This window comes from Pleurodeles waltl, chromosome 3_1 (genome assembly GCF_031143425.1).
Source record: "Pleurodeles waltl isolate 20211129_DDA chromosome 3_1, aPleWal1.hap1.20221129, whole genome shotgun sequence".
In the NCBI taxonomy this organism is placed as follows: domain Eukaryota; kingdom Metazoa; phylum Chordata; class Amphibia; order Caudata; family Salamandridae; genus Pleurodeles; species Pleurodeles waltl.
In genome coordinates this window covers 745,293,763-745,309,122 of record NC_090440.1, presented here as the reverse complement: position 1 = coordinate 745,309,122, position 15,360 = coordinate 745,293,763, and the positions used below count along the sequence as shown (strand labels likewise).

General features: G+C 42.3%; 1 protein-coding gene across 4 annotated transcripts in view; it reads right to left on the bottom strand.

The window, feature by feature from the left end:
- QSER1 (glutamine and serine rich 1) overlaps nucleotides 1-15,360 on the bottom strand; it is a 564,431-nt gene that overhangs the window by 435,775 nt on the left and 113,296 nt on the right. For all 4 annotated transcript variants that reach the window (XM_069223515.1, XM_069223516.1, XM_069223517.1 and 1 more), the window contains exon 4: nucleotides 3,809-7,480. In XM_069223515.1, coding sequence (XP_069079616.1) covers nucleotides 3,809-7,480 — 3,672 coding nt within the window. The remainder of the gene's footprint in view (nucleotides 1-3,808; nucleotides 7,481-15,360) is intronic.

The following is a 15,360-nucleotide window of genomic DNA, read 5'->3' as shown; positions in this document are numbered from 1 at the left end:
GACGATGTTTAACTGATGAACGTGAGTTACCCAGTAAAATATAAAGGTCCAATTTGGGTTGGTTGACATGAGGGCTCAGAGGATCATCATTACCCTTAATGATGCCTTGTTCTTTAGGAGATATACTACAAACATTAATATCGGATGAGGGAGTGTAGAAACTTCCACATAGAGATTCCTGCTTTAAGTATGCCTCCATACTCCCTGTCAAAGAACAGGAGGATCTAGTACACTTACCGCAAGTCTGAGAAAACTTCTTGGGCCCATCAATGGTAATTTAGGCAGAATGGCTGGTAACGTCTAGGCATAGACGGCACACATGGACTTGCCTTGGGCACGCATGCTGTACACACGCACAATGCACACCTCTAAATAGGTATAGGCCTAGCAGCACATTAGCAACTACACCAGGGTGGAAAAAGGCTAGCCTGATATTTGGTAATGCCCACAAGCGTATGTGACTATGGCTATTCCTAAAGTTCACAGGTAAATCTCACCTTGAAACATCCACTTTCCACCCGTTGGAGGAATTTACAAGTGTGGATTTTTCCCCACTCAGGGAGGGAAATTCACACTAGTAAAAGCACTCCGGAATCTCATTGTAAATTGCTGGCAGTTGATAAACAAGATAAATTCAGTCGGAAACATAATACCAAATTAACCTTTTGGAATCAGCACCTTGCTCATAACTGGGGGGTTTGTGTATTTTTTGCAAGGTCCTGCAGTTGTATTATTATTATTTTTTTACAGTGCAATCTTGGCACAAGGGCAGTACAGTGCTTTACCCAGCGGCTGAGGCCAGGACTCTACCTTGGTTTTCCAGTTCCAATGTTGATAACTCTGACCATCAAGACAAATCTATTCCTAGACTATTGGCTCACAATGCTAGCAGGCCAATTGATTCTTTATTTTGAACTCTTGTACATATGATTATGCACGTCAGACCTAGGTTGCTATAGTGGAACAGGAACATCTATTAGTGAATTGCAGACCCTCAGACACAACTAAAAGTCCTTTGTCATAGGATAGGGAGTAGGGGGAATGCACATGACATGACTAGCACGTCAAGGTAAATGAAACACCAGAGAGATGCAGCAGCACATCATCAATGCACTGAGGCTGAACAGTGGTCTTGGTCCCCACGTCTTTCCAAATACTTCTCAGGGGCAAAGTAGTGGTGATAAGCAGTGAGGAACACATTTACTCAAGCTGTCTTACCACGTTCAAAATATTTGGCATTGGCATTTTGCAAAACACACTCAGTTTCTAACAGAGCACTTGCCAGGAGTAGACAACAACTTTGAAGATCGCCGAGCACAGGAAACAACTGTGGATAGAGTGTTGAGGGATATTTACATATGTTTCTCCTCCTCTACCACTCAATCCTTTTGTGAAGTTAATAATTTATACATTTCAATGAAGTTAATCTCAGGTGCACCTATTTCATGACATGTTCTTTGTACCACGTTGCAAGCTGCCACATTTTTCAGAATTGCTGATACAACACTAAGGTTACATTTATCATCCAGGACCTCTCAACTTACATTAACCTCTAGAGTGAATTTATATTTTTAATAAGGCAGGACATCCAAGGACAAGAGCTTGCTATGATGCTGGAAACCATTCACAAATTATTCTACTACAGTCTTAACTAATTCCCTGGAGGTTCAACCACTGATGCTGTAAAACAATGGTTCCCAACCTGTGGTCCGGGAACCCGTCGGGGTCCGCGAATCACCCTCAGCGTGTCCGCGACTGCTTAGAAAATTAAATAATATGAACACATTAATAAAGTGTATATAAATAAAGTGGCCCAATGTTAAACTGAAAAGTTTTAAAACGTACTGAAATGTTAAGGAATTTGAAATTAGAGGCTAAAAATTAAATTAGATTCATGGGAGGAGCAGTACAGGTGCATCAAACAGAACATAGTAAGGATGATGTGCGGCTTCAATTTAATTTAGAAAAGCTCCAATCTTCGTGTTAATTTTTTCATTTACATTAGTTTTCAAATTAAATGAAGTGTGTCACTTTGTGTATGTGTTTGATAAATGCTTGTTTCTCAAATTTTTGTGTATTGTTCCGAGGTTCAAATCATCAACAATGTTTAGGCCAGGCCCCTTCTTCCAGTAGTGATTCAGTGGGGGGAGGTCCCCCGGATTTCAATAATGTTTCAGTGAGGTCTCTGTGTTCCAGTAATGATAAGTGAGGGTTCACAGAAGTCAAAAGGTTGAGAACCACTGCTGTAAAATATTTCATTAATTTCCAATGGTGGGGTTTAGCTTACAGTTACAGGATTTTACACCTTGCTGCAATTTCTACGTACCTGCAAGACAGTCGGCTGCCTTCGGTGTTGAGAATTCGTGTCATTAGTTTAGAGAGAGTGATACCACCATGGAACATCTAGCCCACCTTCGTGAGACTTCAACAATGTGTTAACAAGATTAATGGGTAGACATTTTCACAAAATACCTTACAGGCTCTTCTTTGGAAAGACCTACTTGGTGGTGATCACTTTCTTTAGCAATGTCACTTTAATATAGTCTGTGGAAGAGCCGTATATATTAATCAGAAAACAAATCAGTTGTTTGTTGCCTTGAACCACCATAATTAGGCAAAACCATTTCTAAAGGTAGGGACTGCATGTTGGATTGTATGTTGGCCATTTGATAGTAAACTCTAAGCTTTTTATACCTGTATGAAAGGTAACACAATGTCTTTCATTGGAGGCTTTGCAGCAGCAGACAATTGCACAGCTGCAACATAATCAGCAACACATACTTTTACAAAGCATTAGTGTGTCCATTATATTTATGTGAGAAAAGACACAAATGTGGCAAACTGTCTTGAAGATTTGATTTACTACTACTGCTACTACTTTCCGTCTACCACAGTTTCAGAGGGGCTGGTTATGCTATCGTCTATATACAGGATGTGATTTACAACAACACATAGGGAAAACTGAAAGCCTGTAGTTTTGTGAAGTTACATGTGACCCTTCCGGCCTCCCCTATCACAAGAAAGTGCTGCTAGATAGTTACAACACTACCATGTCATGCAGACGCACAAGCATCAGGTTTATGATAAGGAAACAAATAGGTAATAAGCAAGGGAGGACCCTATTTTGAAGGGTTCTGGGAGAGTGAGAATGAATAATTCTGTAGACACTTGTTTCCTAAGAAAGTGGAGAAAAATAAACTGTAGTACTGTAACCTTAAAACTATATAGTAGCAGTATGCACAACATGTGAATGCCCTATAAGCCGCATATAACAACTAAGTCACATTTTACATCTGAGTGCACACTCATTTGAAGATGTGTGGACACAATGAAGATTTATTAAGATTCAAATACTGAGACATCATTTTTTTCCACAGCCCCAGAGAAAGAGTAAATTAAGGGACACAAACTTACATAACTTTTTCATCCTTTCAAAATTTATACAAGTTTGCATGCATTTACACTTTGGAATTTCATTTTTGTTTTGCTGAAATGCATGATATTTTTATGTGTTAGGGCTAGATTTTTCTCTCCTCTTCAGGTTCACCTATTTAGTGTTGTGTCACTGAATTACAATTGTTGCTGGAGAAATACAGGCACTCCTTCATTAGCGTGAAAAAATAAAGTTTGAGTTGAGTGTCTGTGACAAAATCAAAAGAGTTACATGCAAACTTACTTTCAGTACCAGAAGTCTCCTGTTTCTATTAAAAGTGTAGCCTAATACACTTTTTTATGTAATTATTTTGTGGTTAAGAGTTAAACTACAATGTTGTTTCAAGAGTTCATGTGCTTAACAAATTATGTTTACCTGGTTTGTTCTTTTTTTCAGATGTATCATCCAAAGCAGACAATGCTGTTGAAATGCTGTTCTGTAGATCACGACCTCCTCCTGAATCTTCATCAGAAGAAGAAAATGATGGCAAAGTTTCCAAATTTTTCTTCGAGCCATCCTCCGCAACTTTCTGTGTCTCTGAATGCTCAATATCAAGAGGAGAAACAGGTGTCATCAAAGGCAAATTCTTAAACGGCACATGTTGCAAAAATGGAGCCCTCAGTATTGGGGCAGCAGGCCGTTTAGTCCGACTAGGAACCTTAGCAGGAGGGGAAAGCTTTGGTTCGCCTTTTAGAAAATCTAAGAAGGAACCAATAAAGCCAGACTTAACTTCTGGCTGTTGTTCCTCTACCTCTTTAATTTTTTGTCTTATTCTTTCTTGATGTTGAAAACTATCAAAGTAGCTGTCTGCAATATCAGCTGGTGAACAGGGAAGACTTATATCAATTCCTTTTGAAATTTGGCGTTTCACTGGTGAATCATTTGTCATCAGCTTCTGGTTTGCATTTTCATCCTCTCTAACAAGTTTGTTTGAAAAATGTGATGTTTCTTGACTTATTTGAGGGTTACTGTGTGCTGTAGCTTTGTTATTGTCATCTGAGAAATTTCCAGAATTACTGCATGATGGTGGGTCAGTGGTTTTCGGGCTTAAAACCATAGTTTCATTTTTAGCCACATTACCATCGTCAATGCACCTATTAAAATCATTATCTGACACAGAAGTCTCTTCCCTTAAATTGCTTCCACAAGAATAATTTTGATCTTTAATATTGTTGAATTCGCAATCTTGCCCATCACTGTTTTCCTCCGTGCTTGAATTAGTGTTTTGTTGTTGGTTAACTGAGGCAGAAATAAGCACGTGCTCCTCATTACCAGGCCTAGGGTTTGGAGAGCCAATTCCACTACATAAATTTTGATCAGATAGTTCAACGTCTTTTTTAGCAAAGGTAACATTTTTTGACTGGACTGTAGTCATTTGTGAAAGATTTAGCAACATTTGACCAGCATTCATAGACTCAGCATTTATGTTTTCATGTTTTTCAACTGTGACTTGTGAAGTATTAAAGCTTGGAGAAAGATGTCTACCATCTGGCTGATAATGAGATTTTGAATCATTGCCATTTTCCTCTGACATATTTTCATTGTTAGAAGAAGCTTTGGCGAACTCCTGTGTGGTTACTCCACAAGCTGCTGCAGTAGCGGCTAAGATATCATCAACATTTGAGAGGATATTCCTTTCATCAGTAAGAAGCATTGACTCAGGGAAACACATTGAACTGAGTGAAACAAATTGATTCTTCGAGTCCTGTGGATTTTGATGGCTAAAAGTATCTTTTATGCTTGTTTTATGATGTTGTATAGATTTTTCAGGCCCTGTAACATCCATCTTCATGTCGTCAGAATTTTGAGTCTGGTGCTGAGGCTGTCCGATATTGTTATGAATATCATGAGCTTCCATTTGAAGAAATGGATGGGTTATCTGCTGAGTGCTGTGAATCAATGGCACTTGAGTTGAAGCCTTTGTTTGCCCAAAGATTGACTGTTGAAGCATTTCTAAATCACAAGCAGACTCCAAAAGTGCCTGGGCATTTTGTAAGGGTAGCTGTTGAGCTTGTCTTAAAGCAGGAGGCTGAGTTTGTGGAGTGCTGGGAATACTGCCCACATTTTCTTCAATCTTAGTTTCAAGCACTTTACTTATGACTTGGCTCTGCTGACTTAACTCTTTAGCATGTGCCCGCTCATGTGATGTCTGCAATATATTAGCTGTATGTTTCAGGTCAAGGTTGACAACACTATCAATATGGCCAATATGTTGGTTAACTGGTGCCACAGAACTAACAACTCTTTCATCCCTTTTAGACCCCTGGAGTGAAAGCCCGATGCCTTGATCATCAAGGCGAGAACTGCTTCGGATTACACTTGGAGAATGATATCTCTCATCTGCTTTTGAAACCCTATATGCTAATTCTGGGTTACCTATTTCATGCTCAGTAAGACGTCGAGCTGAGGACTCCATTGTATTATGCTGTTGTAACGCTTGCAAATCTTGCATTGGAAATTCAGCTTCCTGCTTTGCCGAAGAATACATACTGGAATGCAATTTTCCTTCATTGGCATATGTTTTTACATCAGAGTTTAACTTGCTATTATGCAATGTTTGTGGGCGTGTGGGAGATGTAAACGGAGACTGTGACGAAGGTAAAAATGTCTGAGATTGTGGAGATTGGGAATCCTGTGACCTAGAACTTTGTGAAGATGGCATAGAAACATAATTCTGGCTTGGACTAGATGTTGACAAATTCTGAACTACAGAAGAGGAGGAAAATTGAAGCGAAGGTGATGATGATAAATTTTGTCCTGAAGAGTAACTAACTGAAGAGCTAACTGACAAGGCAGCATGAGACTGAGATGAATAGTTAATCGGGGATTGACTAAGTGGAGATAAACCCTGAGATTGATTAGAAGTGTAACTTTGAGACGGAGTAGCAGAAGAAAGGTTTCTGGCTTGATCAGAATAGTTTTCATTTGAGACCGAAGGTAATGAATGTTGCTGATCAGTGGAGTAATTTACTGTTTGACTGTCAGAGGTAATGGCTTGCGTCTGGGCAGAAAATGAATTCATGTTTTTATATAATGAAGGCAGTTTCTCAGATTTAATGGAAGAGAATGTCTGAGAAGCACTAATTGTTGGAATATTCGGTGATTGCGTTGAAATAAAGGTCTGTGACTGGCTTACTGACAGAAGATTTGGCAACTGTGCAGTTGAATAAATCTGTGCTTGGGTAGAGATTACAGAACCCTGACTTTGCGCAGATTTAGCATAGCTTTGAGTCTGCAAGGGAAGGACCACGCTTTGGGGTTTGGAAGATTTGGTTGAAATCGGAGGTGGTTTAGTAGAACAATTTTTACCCTTTGCTGAGGAGAGTGGATAACCAGATGATGGAATTGCAGATGTGTATGACTGAGCAAGTTCAACTGTGACTCGAGAAGTCTTCTGCTGTAGTCCGCCATTGCTTACCTGAGTAATGTCAGCTAAAGGACTACAGGACAATGTTGACTGCCTTGATGTATCCTGAAAATGTATACCGCTTGCACTAGATAGATAAGTCTGTAAGGAATGATGAGAACCAGCCAGTTGTGCCTGAACCGACTGTGTACTTGAAGGCCGCTGATGGTGCTTAATAACACTACATTCCCGTTGAAGTGCTCTTTCAATGGAGGCAGTTGAACCGGCAAAGACAGCTGGACTGTATGCTTGAGAAGCCTGTTGTGCCCCGGCAAGTGCTGAAGGCAACAAACTAAACTGAGGTTGCAAGAGATGTGGTGCAGACTCTTGGGCTGATCGATATGTGGAGGATTGTGGTGGTAGACTTGATGTCAATACTGAGCTTCCAAGACGGTCAAATGTCAATGCTGTTGGAATAGTGCACTGTGAAGTTTTCAGCTGCAATAATGGGTCATGAGCCAAAAGACCATTGGATGCAGCAGTAAAGGTTCCATCTTGAAGTGTTAAAGTTGGTGTAGCTGCAAAGTTTCTAGTGCTAAAGGTGCTAGGGTGCTGATAGGCAGAAAGAGCAGAGGTTGGTGGAAATGTTCCTGATGTTGGTAGGGCTCCAGTAACAAAAAGGTCGGCAGTTGAGTGCATCGCTGGAAAATGTAAGGAAAAAAACAAAACAAATTATTTCTTGAAAACATGGGTATTGTCACAGAAAACCTAGTACTAACATCAATTAATTTTCCACAACAGTTATGGAGAACTGGGGTTGGGCAGGACACAAAATCATATTTTATGGCATACAACCCCAAAAGCAGGCATTAACGCGTAATATTTTACAAACAAGAGAACAATCTACACACTAGAGAAAGAGAAATTAATAAATACGCAGTAGGTTATGTACATAAAACGAAAGTCAACCCTAATAAAGAAAAGTTCCTTGCTTTTACTTCTAGGTAGAGTATTCATTCTAAAAGCAGAAGATTTATGTACATGTGTGAAATGGTGCAACACAACATTGAAAATACATGTATTGAGCGGAGCAAACAGCGGGTCACTCAAGTTACCTTCCCTAAGTGCACCAGATGTGTTTCTAACCCCTTCCCACTAGACTTGCATATTCACCTAACAATTCTCTAACAGCAATGGTGCCAAGAAAATCTACAATATTAAGGTGGTTGGGAAGTCGCAAAGTGAGAGACTGGGTGCTAAGCAGCCTAGCAGAATTAGCTCTCCGCTGCACAACAGGTGAGCACTGGCAAACTGGGGTGAAAAGTTTACCAGAGGCTATCATCACAGATTCCCATTATGCACAAACTCTGAAATATGGATTGGTGAGTGGCAACACATCCTTTTTCTTATTTGAGATGCCATCTAAAGGAAATATTTAGAAGTGGTGAAAGCAGGATTTTTTTTATAGGAGTCTTTGAAAATTCTGATGTGAACCAGTGTATTTTGATTCTGTGAATGCACCTCTCTTCCAAGGGAAACTAATGGGTATGACCACCAAAATGTTGGAGGCTACAGCTGTCCCTGTAAGACTTGAAAAATATATGGCACATAAGATACGTTAAACAGAAGGCCTGGGTCTAATTTAAGGACTAAACTATCACATCCCTCACACATACTTCTGAATGCAACATTGAACATTTGTTGGAATCTTATGCCAAACCTTTACCATGTGTTTACAGATCTGTAGCAGGTGATAATGCAGGAAACTATTTACAGGAGCAACTAAACCGGTTAAATTGTTTTCATAGTTAACAAAAATGTGTTTAAATTTACTTAAGTCCTTTGTCTCGTCTAGCCAATACTTCAGAGCTTTTTTAACAACCAAGATATTGAGGGATGCTTCTGCTGGAAAGGATGAGGAAAAACAGAGAATAAAATTGTTTGGTTAAAATGAAAATATAAAAAAGCCTGAACAAAAAAATAAAAACAGGGACACATGCTTAAGGATTCCCTTCATTACGGCACATGCCAGTGTAAGGCTCATCAGTGCAGAGCTTGGTATCATTTAACTTTCTGGGTAAAGTGACAGCCACTAGCAGGGCCATATAGTAGGAGCTGGAGAGTTCCTTTGTGCAAAGATTTGAAAGGGAGACACCCTTTGTCACAGTTGATCCACCAGGCAACTTATTAGTGTGCACATGTGCAATTTTAGTGCTAGGAAGATAAATAAAACCATGAAACTCAGAGGTAAAGACTGTTGTTATGGCTATTCGACTAGTTGTAATCTCAAAACAATGTCATTTGTTCAGCAGATAAAGGCCAACCGCTGAAGGAAAGATTTTTGCAATTCTTGTGTCCACATGTGCTCCCAAGTAGTATGTGGTCTGGAAACCGTCTACTTCTTCATGTTGATAAAGAGACAAACATCTTTAAGAAAGTATATTGTATTCTGCAAGTAGTTATATCATTTTCTTTTGTGAGCATCTCTCTATTAACCAATCATCGTGTTAAGTGTAAAAAGAAAATCCTCTAAATAGACAGAAGATGCTACCACCATCATGCACTTGTGAAAGGCAGAAAGGGGTATTTTCAGGTGAAACTTGACTCCTAATTGGTATTGATTCTTGTGAACACTGAAATTCAGAGAACATCTGTGCTTCATAATCATTGTTACAGACATCCAGGCCTCTTGGTGTAATTAATAGTATAACAATCCTGCACTTCTCTCCATTAGTTTGCTGTTTTAAAATAAAAAATGGGGTAATATTTCTACTTCAGGCTCTTTAAGAAGGTAGTGGCAACAGACGATTTTCTCCTTCCCATGTTTCAGAAACATTTCTGCTGCCTCTCTCTTGATTACAATCTGATTTTCTGATATCAGCTGGTCCAGGGGAAATCGTCACATCACTATTAATAGCATGCTAGGTCGAGAATTTCAGAATGCTATTTTCTGTACATTTATCACAATATCTAGCACCATTTGTCTTTTGCTATACTTTACCGATTGATAGTGCTATCTATCTTCGAGATACCGCATCATTATTACATAATGAAAGAATCACTGCTCAGTTAAGAGCCCTTAATTAAGAGCTGCTGTTTCCCTCTTCATTTGGCAGCATGTCTACTAAGAAGGCTGTGAAGAGTGTTGCTATTGCAGGTGCCTTTACCAGTATGATGTTACATATGCTATTAATGACCTCCGTTGTAACCCTTCTGGTGTATCTTCAGGATGTCTCTTCTAGTCTCCAAACCTACTAGCTTTGGAGTCTCAATTTGATGTTACATTGTTTTGAGTCCTAAATAGAGCACTTTGAAAAATGGCATCTCTAAATGCCTTGCTGTCCCTTAAGTACTAATAATGTAAGTGATTACTCCTTTCCTAAATTTCCCTTTAAGTCTCCCTCTTTTCCCATGGCAGGTAGTTCACAAACTACTACAGCAAATCAAATAGGCCGCAGCCACAACACAGCAGGAGACACAAAGAACAAGCAACTCACAGGACTGCTCCAGAGGTTTGACACACATTCCTGCCAACAGTACATCCTCATACTTTCCTCTTCAGATGAGACTAATGACAAGGGGCCCTCTATAATCACCAATGAGCCTGAAAAAGAGTTTCCACTTACAAAAGAAGCATTGGCAAATCCAATAGGTTTTGTCTATGCAAGGTCTATAGCCTTTGTCAATGATTTTAGACATGCTAGACCGCAGCGCAAGCTGACAACAGACAGCAGGAGACACGTGGAGGGATGGGGAGAAGAAACAAACAGCGGGATGGTTAGTGGGAAGAAACCACATACAGCGGGAGGGGTGGTCTGGGGGTAAGAAACAATGGATAGTGGGAGGGGTGGGGGGAAGAATCAATGGACACCAGGAGGTGAAACAACGAGAGAGGGAGAAGTAACAGCAGGTGGAGGGGGACAGATTGCAGAGACATGCACTCTGTAAGAGAGCATATACAAAATACAAACAAAATAAAAAAGTGTACCTGTAGGAGTCTGTAGCCAGTAGAAAGACAACGGCTGACTGCAGGGACACAGACAAAGTCCCAGGAGTAAGTCAGAGGTGAGAAGGAGGAGCTGACCCATAAGAAGTAAGGAAGGAAGGAAACGAGAGAGGCAAGAAAGCCAACCCAGTAATAGTTTAAGTTTTAAGCCCAGTTTAAGCTTTTTTTTTTTTTCCCCCTTTGGTGTGCAAGAGATTCCGCACACGCTATGTTGGCAAAACCTAAACATGATTAACTGAAGGGATTTTCATCTCTTATTCTGTCTTCTTTCTCACTTTATGTCACCTACACAAAATAGTGTATGGGAAAAAAAATCCACAGATGGCTCGAAGTGCCGCAAAACTAAGGAAGCAATCAGTCTTTCATGCAGCAGTGGTTGTCTTTTGTACCCCAGCTTTGTTTTTGTGCTTTTGTGATCTTGTCACATGCCTCTGTGGTTGCCTGTATTGGCACAGGATGCGAAGGTTGATGCGTACCCCCACCAAGAAGCCATCCCGATTACTAGGCAGATTGACTGACATTCTCCAATGCCAGTATGTGCATGTGTCTCAGCCAAATGTGGTGTTACTTTATAGTGTGTTTCACTTCACTTCTTTGTCAGGATTGTAGGAAGCTGCCCTGATGTGTGGTGGATACCTATGGTGTTTGCACCTTATACCAGGTCCAGGCAACCCCTATTACTTAGTGAGACAGTGTCTAGGGAACCAGGGTTCTCTAGTGGTAGCTGTGGTGAGCAGCCAAGACTTATCAGTAGTCACACAGCGACTTTTCACATATGAATGGAACCACCTAGCGTTGCATAAATAAAGGTACTTTATTACAGTAACACTGCACTAGATTACTGACAGGCATTCCCCAAATGGAGGTAAGTACACACTATATATACACGGTAAGAATTAGGAATTAGCACAGAAAAACAACAAGCATTGGCAAGAAATACCAGAAAATAGCTAGGACCCCGTTAGGGGGCGGGGCAGGGGGGGGCAAACAGTTGTAAGCTTATAATAGGCTCCTATAGCCACTATTGTAATGTTAGGGGCTTGAAGGTTGGAATGCTGGGGGTGACGGTTGGCTAAAGTGGATGGATGAGTGGTGGACACGGATAGGTGGGAAGCTGCCTCTTGTCTTACAATAAATCTTACCTGCAACGCTTGGTCCAATCTCTTCATTGTTGGATTACCACATTTATTTTGGTGACGAGTGGGAGACTAGAGGCAGCATTCGTCCAATTATTATCACACCGTACGTTGTCTCGCTGCGGGACCAGTAAAGTGCGGAAACGGAGACTGCTGTGAATTGCACTACTGTGGAGTTGGAGTGGAACTTTGACAAAAACAAGCTTCTGGGTAAGGAACAATCCTTCATTCTTCATTTTTGGGTTGAGAGGCGTTTCTCTGTCACTGTGACAGTTGGGAACTAGCAAGGCTGCTCCCCTTTAGAAACAAAGGAGTATGTTTCTAAACAAGCTCTACGTGTTCAGAAAACGCACTGAGCTTTTCTTCATCGTGGCCATTTTAAAATGTAAGAAAAATAAGTTCATCTCGTATGGAAACAAGCCCCATTGTTGATTATTGGATCTGTGGTGGCCATCTTAGAGAACTTTGACATTACATTTGGCAATCATCTTGGATTGGGCACTATTTTGAACATCTATTTTTTTATTTCCTGCCATTCATTGTGCACAGGATGTATCTACAGCAGTCAATTTGAAATGTGGAAAATTTTAAAGACTTTATGTAATTCTCTTATTTTACACTGTTTGGATTGGAGTTTATTATTTTGGAAAACATTTGTTCACTTAACTATTTACATGCCAAGATGTCAAATATTGTGGCTCCTAATCCATTTTTGCAAGTTGCAGGTGAACCTCTTATGGAGTGGGAATTATGGTTTCCAGTTTTTTCAAGCATATGTGGATTTTTTTAGAGGACAAAGATTGCTCTCCTCAAAGAAAACTCGCTTTACTCAAGCATTGTTTAGGAGGAATGGGGTTAAAAGAATTTAATAACCTTCCTCCTTAAGACCACATAGGTGAAATGGATGTATTAGAGCAAGTAGTGTAAACATTTTAAAAAAGATTTGGTGTGGTGTGGCGTGGCCAAGCAAGATGGCCGGCGGGACGAGCTTCTAAGAAGCTCCTCGTCATCCCGGCCTGATCCTGCAGGAATCCTGGGGTGCCTGTGACTCTGAGCGCTCCCCCAGGAAGAGAGTGCGCCCTGACCCCTGTGTCAAGCTGAACCCTCACTCTAGGGATTGGGGGATCCTCAATCCCGGCAGCAAGTGAGGCCTGGCTCGAGCCGCATGAGTGCGTCCCATCGGAGGAGTGGAGGCCTACGATCAGCTGTTCCCGGCAGGCTTCCTGCCCTGTTCGGGCTTCGTGATAGCAGCTGGGCTGGCTGTTGCAGCAGTGGCGCGGATCCGTGGGCCGCCAAGTCGTACCTGACCCGTGCCGCGGGTTCTGGTGCGGCTGCGGGACTGTGGAGTGGATTGCAGAGCCTGGGCGGAGGGGGTCCCTCCCCATGCCCTTTCCCTGGCAGATGGCCTGGGTTCTGGGCTGCGGGGGAGAAGCTGGCAGACTGCACGGAGCGGGGGCCCAGGTAGATGGCAGCGGGACGGTAGGCTCCGAACCTCAATGGAACGACTGGGGTGTGGCCCGACGAGGTGAGTTGCTGCCCGGAGGAGGGGAGACCAAGGGTTACCAACTGGAGAGGTGGCGTGAGCATGTTTGGATGTTAGAGGTATAAATCTGGAGGAGCAGGTGTGGCACACCATTGTATGAAGGTGTACTGGTGCCAAAGCGCAGACCATACCTAATACTGTAATAGCGCCTCAAGTAAGGGATGATTGGCAGGATAAATTAACGTAATTGCCACCCGCAGTTGGTGTCTTACTGGGCAATGAGACTGATCTGGAATGACTGAAGGGTGACGCAGTCCCAGAGAATTTTAACCTTTATCGGATACGGCGGCGATATGTTTAATTGCCCCACTTTTCTTTGGTTGATGGTGAGATGGGGCGGCACAGGCAGACAGACGAGTCGCAGAGGAACACCATGGAGCAATACACTACCCCTGCTCCGTAGCGCCAGACACAGATGGGTGGGCCCGGAGATGATTTGGCATGGGTGGGCCCGGAGATGATCTGGGGCATGCCAGCTCCTGTGGAGGAACTGTAGCGAGCTGATCTTCTGGTGGCAATTCAGGGCTCGAGGGTGGCCCTTAAGGGGAAGATAGAGACGGTGGCTGTGGAGGTGAATCTTCTCTGAGCAGAACTCCGGAAGGTTTCTGATTAGGTCAAAGTTGCGGAGGGGTCCGTTCTGGAGTTGCAGACGGAGGATGGCGCCTTACAAAAGCATAAGGCACAGGCCACTTCCAAAGTTGGGGTGATGGAGGCGAGTTTGGAAGATGCAGAGGGTAGGTCGGATGCAATAATGTGCACCTTTTTGGGTTTCCAGAGCGTGCAGAGAGTTCCACTGTGGAGGTCTTTGTGGAGCGCTGGATCAGAGATGTACTACAGCCTGTTGGGCTATCTAATGTGTTTGTGGTTGAGTGAACTATAAGGATTGAGGCTGCACGTGAAACAGACAAAGCTGTTTTTGAAAACTGCTAAATTTCCATTTATCCAGACAAGGTACAGACCTCTAGGAAGGGGTTTCTGGAGATAAAGGCTAAGCTCCGGGCAATGAACATTCAATATATGTTGCTGTACCCGGCATGCTTAGAGGTGCTCTTGGGGGGGGGGGGGGGGGGGGGGGAAGAGGGGGGGGGGATCCCACTTTTTTGAACACCCGGAAGAGATCTGGAGATGGTTGTAGATGAGGGAAAAAGTTGCACCGGGTTGATCTGGGCGGGCTGGCTCAGTGGTTGGTCATGTCTCCGGTGTGGATGGCTCAGACTGGAGGAATCGCAGTGAGAACCAGATGAAGGATTCTACAGGACAGGAAGCCAGCGATGACAGCAGAATTGAAATTCAACAGGATGGTACAATGGCGGTGGTGTCTCCTGGTCTGTCTGCCGGACTGACTGTAGCACCTAATTTGGGAGTGGAGATAATTCCCATTGACAGTTGACTTTATTCTACTTGAGTGGATAGTGTTGTAACGATTGCCTCAGTGGGGTATGTTCTTATGTTAGGTGTTCATTGCTTGTACAGTAAGGAGTACCGGACTTATAGTGGATCTAAAACCGAAAGGGTACTCGAGTCCGCATTATATGGCGGGGGTAATGTTCTTATTGAAACATGATTGATTAGGCATACAGGCATGATGTATTTAGCATACGGGGTGGGGGGTGGTTACCTCCCCTGATGTGATAGAGTCTTGTATTTGGGGTATTGGGGTTTTAGGCTGTTGTCCTGGCAGCATTTACATATATGAATTTACAGTACTCTTTGATGTATTTGTTTTACTGTTTATCCGGGGTGGGAATGAGGGTTTGGGATTACTTAGCTAGAGCATGTTTGCATGTGTTTGATGATTACAACAACAGTGCATGGTTGTATGTGAGATGTGGAATGAGTACTGAATTTGCCTTTCCTCTGCAATTGAGGGGGTAGGGGAGGCGGTGGAAGATGGAT